The following is a 6416-nucleotide window of genomic DNA, read 5'->3' on the forward strand; positions in this document are numbered from 1 at the left end:
AAAAGAAAGCCAGAAGCCATTTTTTTTTTTTTTTGCTTTGGTAAAATATACAAAGGTAATTGTGTTTGCAAATCTCTGTGTCTGCGTTTAGCTTTTCCTAGCTTACAGAAAGATGAGTAGCTTAAATATCCATAGGCAAAGCAAGTATCTCACCATACAGATGCAGAACTCTAAAATCTTACCACCAGCAACAGGTCTTCCTCAGCACTTACTGGTGTTTTGAGTGTTAACACTAAGGAGAAATAGATAAAATTCAGTATTAGTTTGGTAATGAATTACTGTTAAAAGTCAGGAAGCAAGAGAGTTAAGGAGAGAAAATTACTTGTACAGGAAAAAAAATGTGTAACCTGGTACCACCAGGGTTATTGAGAGAGTGCCCCTTTAAACTGTAGGACTGCAATTGATCTCTGTATGTTTCCTGGTATTCGTCCCTTTGAAATGAGCAAGGGAGCCAAGACTATTGGCTGCACTGTAGATCTGTCACAACTCAGTACTGAAAAGATACCGTGCAAGTGAATTTAAACAGTCGGCTTTCTATCCCATATTGCCAAGAGCTCTGAGAATGATGAACCAAGTAAATGCTTTATTTAGGGCTAAGTGAGCTGCAGATCCCTCCAGCCTGACAGCGTTTCAGCCTGCAGAGTAAGACAGCAGCAGCAACAGAAGCAGCAGAGGCAGCAGCAACAGCAGCAGCCCCTTGCTCAAGTCCAGCAGAGACTTGATCTCTGGTTCATCTTGGAACTTTGCCTGTGGGTCGTGCACTGTCCAGGGTCCTGAAATATGAACCAGACGGCCAGCGTATCCCATCACATCAAGTGTCAGCCCTCCAAAACCATCAAGGTAGGATCTGGTTTTCTTGCTGTTCTCTGATTCTGCACAGGTGTCTTCATGCATCTATTTTGCTTGTGGGCACTGGTCCAGCAAGGACTGCCTGTGGAGGCTTGATTTCAGAAGTGTTTGGCTCTGTTTGCTCATGTATGTAGACTGGAGTTTCCGTAGATGCTTCTTTCATACTGACGATTGGATTTTTATTCTTTGGCTGAGAATCTATCTGTGGCATGTTGCAGGAATAAACTTCAGTGCGTGCCTTGAGGAGTTTCTATGTGTGTCAGTGTTCTTGAGGGAACTGGTGATGGATTTGTGAACTGGTTGGAACCGGAAACGTTACATTGGCTCTAAATTTGGACACAGCATGTTCTCATCATGTGGTTTAGAGTTCATGAGAAGTGAAATTCTTGTTGTGAGCGTTAAACTGGTGGTTGTACTAAAGTTGCACTAGTGAGTGCACAAATGACCGAGGACAGTACAGGTACTACCATCTGACTTAGAACCAAAGAAATGGCTGAACCAGTTCTGGGATAATGATGATGATTGATAAATAAATAAGTTGAAATAAAGTTGCATGGTTTTTAGCTGACAAAAATAAGTGAAAAATAAGTTAGAAAGCTCAGGATTTTGTTTTTTGTTCTAATTCATAGTGATCTTTAAGTGACTATCCATGGGATTCAGAATGACATGGTTCCAGTGAGAATTTTTTTGTCTTGTTGTTTATCTGACCTGGATTGTATTTGTATGATTACTTGGCATCTTTAGCTAAATGGTGAAATGGTGGTGTCTTTCAAAGTCTTTTTAAACATAATTATAACTTGGCAGGTCAACTTTGGTTACTTCCATGTGTCATTCACAGGGTCTACATGCTTTTCACGAAGGTGCTGGAATCCAAGAAGCTTGAATTTTTATGATTTACAGCTCTTTTTGTTTTCTATCTCTGGCCCTTGACAATGCTGCATTGACTGTAATTACAAAATGAATATCATTTTCAGCAATATCTCTTTTTCATGAACTTGCCTGCCCTTTCTCAGTGACTTCTAGCAATAAATAGACCATCAACTGCACATTTCACTCGATTTATTTGTGGTTGTGTTTTAGAAGCACTGAGGTCTTCTGGATGTGGTCAATGATGTATAATTAGACTCCCATCATATGTAAGCAAAGGGTTAACTGAAATCATATCAACAGAAGGGGTTAATTGAAGTCACATAGAAACCAAATCCAGATAATTTACACCCCCTATAATGGTCAAAGCAGAATCTTTTTTCAGCATTGGTTTTTTTGTACTGTGTCCAAGTTTAGAAATGAAACATTGAGCCTTAGGATTTAAATTGTTCTCTGCTTATAAGATCCCTACATTCGTCAATTATATAAGCATATCACCACTGAGCAATGCCAAGAAATAAAACATATGACATTCTGCATTGTGATATATAAACTCTAGTAGGAAATAAGTGTTGGAGTCTGAAGCAGGGGTAGAATTACAAACTGTCTATCTACCTTTGTTTAGAAACCATAAAATGACCAGTGGCTTTCTGCTTAAGCCTTTGAGGTCACAGGAATCAAGCACTTCATTTGCTTTTCTCTTTATTGGGTAGACACAAATGCATTCTACTTTCTGGGACTCAAAAATCACTTCCTTTATTAGTTCTCTGGCATTGAGTGCTCTCGTACAAACTGTGGAGCAGAAAAGAAAATGTTTCTAGAATCAAGGCTTTTCTTCAGCTTGCTGATCTTGCAGATGTTGGGTTTTTACTCGAACTGCAGCCATTGAATTGAAATGCAAAAGCATCATAAAAACTGGACGACCCACCACTTAGCAATGCGTTTTATTAATGACTTAATGAAAGAATCTTGAATCAAAGCTCTGGGTGATTTGGTTAATTGTACAAGCTAAGTTCTTTTCTGTAACCCCCTCTACTGCTCTGGGGGTGGGCAAAGATGCTTGTGAGGTTCATAAAGTAGAGTTGCCAGCGTTGAACTATTAAGGGAGTAATTACTTGAGTATTTTCCAATTTGCAACCGTAAAAAGGGATGAGTGGAAAAGGCTCTCTTACTTCGAATTATGTCCTCAATTATGAAACATTTATGGCTTTTGGAATTTATACTAAAAATGGCTGTCTATATTTAGGTAATGCATTAGCCTAGGAGCAAAATGCAATAGCAACCTAAAGGAAAAAAATTTCTTAGATTGGGAGGGGTTTTGGAAACCTATGGTGCACTGGAGTTTTAACTATTGGAATCTTGTTGTCATTTGGGTTATTTGGGGTTAATTTCACCCTCATTAAAGTTATCTGACAAGCTAAAGTCAAATCTTCCTATTGAGAGTATTGGCATGAAGATAATCATAACCCAGTCCAGGACTCTGAAAATACTCGGGTTCTAGAAAAGTTGTATATTGCTTTACTTTAGAAAGATATTTTAGAAGCTTGAGGGGCTTTTCTCACATGGCCACCATGTAGTAAACCTGTAGGGAATTCCTTTTATTTGTCAGTACAGATAATAATGCCTAACCCTGTCTCTGGTACAACTAATGTTAAAAAAAGAATGGGCAAATGCTTTATCGACTAAAAATGGGAGAAAATTCCAAAATCGAAAACCACAAAGAAAGCTAGGGATATGTGTGTCTGTGTCTGTGTGTTTCCACACCTTCGGTTTAAGAAGTTATGAGATATGCAGAGGATCAAATTCAGCCCCTATTGCCACTGAAAGTTGTCTGTGGGGGTGTTAGTGGACGATCTGGAGGAGGGCGGCTGAAGGGTTGGGATGGTGGATAGCATCATCTGGGCTGCCTGACATTTGATTTTCTTATTTTGGTTATTTTGCAGTTCATCCAATTTACCCTATGCTTTTAGTTTTTGTTATATGCATGGATGTTTACCCATGTGTGGTTCAGTGTGCATGTGAGTTCTCACAGAGTTCAAGAAAAGGCACCAGATCTCCTGACCTTGGAGTTACCAGAGGTTGTGAATCACTTGGTATGGGTTCTTGAAATAAAACACGGCCCTCTGCAATATTATCAAGTGCTCTTAACTTCTAAGTCATCCCTCCAGGCCCATTACCTAGTCTTTGACACAAGTTCTGTGATATGCTGTAGCAGGTTTGTTTCCTACAGCCAAGGTTTGTAAGAGAGAAGCTAGCAGAGGCAGTCGAATCAAGCTGCCCAGCATGCTCCCACATCACTTTGGATGGAACGCTGAGTGGGGCACACTCACAAACCCCTCTCCCACTGCAGGACTTGTAAAAGCCATTGAGACTTTCTCTGAAATGATTACAGGTCTTACAAGCAAAGTCGTGGCTCACAAGAATTAAAACAGCAGAAAAGGACTTTCCATTCAAATCTATAGGAAGTTCCAGAAGCTGAGAAGGTGAAATGCAGATCTGAACTTGGCAGTATTATGAACTTGATTTCTGAAAAACTACATTTAGCCTTCTGTTTTCTATCTTTGTTCCTCTTGAAAGTAAATGGAATCTTCCCATCAAATCTTAAGTTCATCTCTTTTTTTTTTTAGAAAGTGAGATTACAAATTTAAATGTTTTGTTTTTTGCTTGTTTTCTAAGAGGAAATGCAGCTGAATTTCCCTTCTCTCTGTTATTTATTTAGATATTATTTTTACTTAAAGTGCTTTTATGTTTATTTGAGCATACAGCATGTGTTCCAGGGACTGTAGGAAGGCAGAAGGGGGCATCAGATCCTGTTACAGGCAACTGTAGGCTTACATGCCTGTAAGACATGCTTGGCCTGCCTGTAAGAACTCTCCATCTTTGGTTATCACAGAAGCAGGACAGCTTCAGAATGTTCCTTCATGTCATGAATAGTGCAAGTTCTCTAGGAGCCAAGTTCTAACCATTCCCAGGGATGCTTTGACACCAGGCATTCCACACAGCAGACTTTGAATGTATAGTAGTTGGCTACTGAAGAAGTGCTAATGTCTATTGGTTCTAGGAAAGGCTAATTTTACCTTGTAAAATTCAATAAGAACAACAAGAACTGATGTTGAAAGTCTCATACCATGTTTTAAATTCATATCAAATATCTCAAAGACTGCCTTGATGTTTTGCTTGGCTTTCAACAGAGTTGATGTTGATATTGTTTAGGGTGATGTGCTAATTAACACTCTTGATAACTTTGGGTTACCCTGAGCTAAAGTAGGCAGAGAGTGTAATGAACACACCTTCCCTCTTTCGAAGCAATTGTTTTCAGTTAGTTTATGCAGTAAGGATTTACTTACGGTATTTACACATTCTCATTGTGCTCCACTCATTTTTCCTTCTCTTAATTTCTCGTGTTTTTCTTCCTTTTCTTCCCTCTCAGTTCCCATAATCCCCTAGCAGTAGACCCTCTTTGCTTTTTATTATAACACACACATGCACACATGTATATCCACACATGCATAAATACACACAGAGCCCTTTAATCTAGGTTTTAATATTATATATGAGAGAAAATACATAATGTTAACTTTAGCTGACCCATTATTTTTCATATTTTTCCTCCTCTTAGATACTTTACTCCCACCACATAGTTTTATTTCTACTTTGATGGCATCTGAAAATAGATCTAATGTTTTATATATATATATATATAAATATATATATAATATATAAATATAATATATAAAAATATGTATATATATACATATAATACCTAATGCCATGAATGTAAAACACATTTACTGTAATAATTCTAACCTATACTCCATGTATGAGAGAAAACATTTGGGATTTCACTTACTGAGACTTAGTCTGGCTTATTTTGCTTAACAGATTTATCTCCATCTATTTTCTTAAGAATACTAATGTCTCTCTTCTTGCAGGCTGCATGTGAACTACTGTCAAAGCACTATTGAGGGGGAACTTGGTCGTCATGGCTTTCCTCCTCTTCATGAAAACTCTCTGGCCTTAGATATAAGGCAGGCAGGCCGATGATGGTTGGCAGGAGTACACGACAAGAATGTAGTTCATCATCATTGATAAGCCTGGGCTCCCAGGGGCAGACACAGACTGTGCTCTCATTAACAGAGCTAAATTTCAGCTGGCTGATAAGCCACACAGTAAATACCATTTTCCTTTTTGTTATGAAATAATCTCTCTCTCTCTCTGGTGTGTGTGCGTGCACTCGTGTGCGTGTGCTGTGTATGTTTGTAGTTGCCTATGGAGGCTAAAGGAGGGAATCAGATCCTCTGGTGCTAGAGTTATAGGCAGCTGTGAGCCACCTCACATGGGTACTGGGAATTAAGTGCTGATCCTCTGGAAGAAGCACACATTCTTTACTACTGAGGCATTTCTACAGCCTGAGATTTACAATTTGAATAACTTTATTTCTTGCTTTGTTCTAGCACTTGGACATTTTTATTTGTCTTACATTTCTCATCAACAACAAAAATATTCTTTTTTTATATATTTTTTTCTTTTTTTTATTGAGAAAAAGAAATTTCCGCCTTCTCCCAGCCTCCCACTCCTCCCGCCCTCCCCCCACTCCTCTCCTCCTCCCTCTCAAGTCTGAAGAGCAGTCAGAATTCCCTGCCCTGTGGAAAGTCCAAAGTCCTCCCCCTCCATCCTGGTCTAGGAAGGTGAACATCCAA

General features: G+C 38.9%; 1 protein-coding gene across 1 annotated transcript in view; it reads left to right on the plus strand.

The window, feature by feature from the left end:
* Positions 1 to 583: 583 nt before the first annotated feature.
* Dpp10 (dipeptidyl peptidase like 10) overlaps positions 584 to 6416 on the plus strand; it is a 1582239-nt gene continuing 1576406 nt past the window's right edge. Inside the window, exon 1 of the mRNA XM_005348249.3 lies at positions 584 to 840. Within this exon, the coding sequence (XP_005348306.1) occupies positions 781 to 840 (60 nt within the window). The 5' untranslated portion in view covers positions 584 to 780. The remainder of the gene's footprint in view (positions 841 to 6416) is intronic.

The sequence above is a fragment of the Microtus ochrogaster genome, chromosome 6 (assembly GCF_000317375.1).
Source record: "Microtus ochrogaster isolate Prairie Vole_2 chromosome 6, MicOch1.0, whole genome shotgun sequence".
Classification (NCBI taxonomy): Eukaryota; Metazoa; Chordata; class Mammalia; order Rodentia; family Cricetidae; genus Microtus; species Microtus ochrogaster.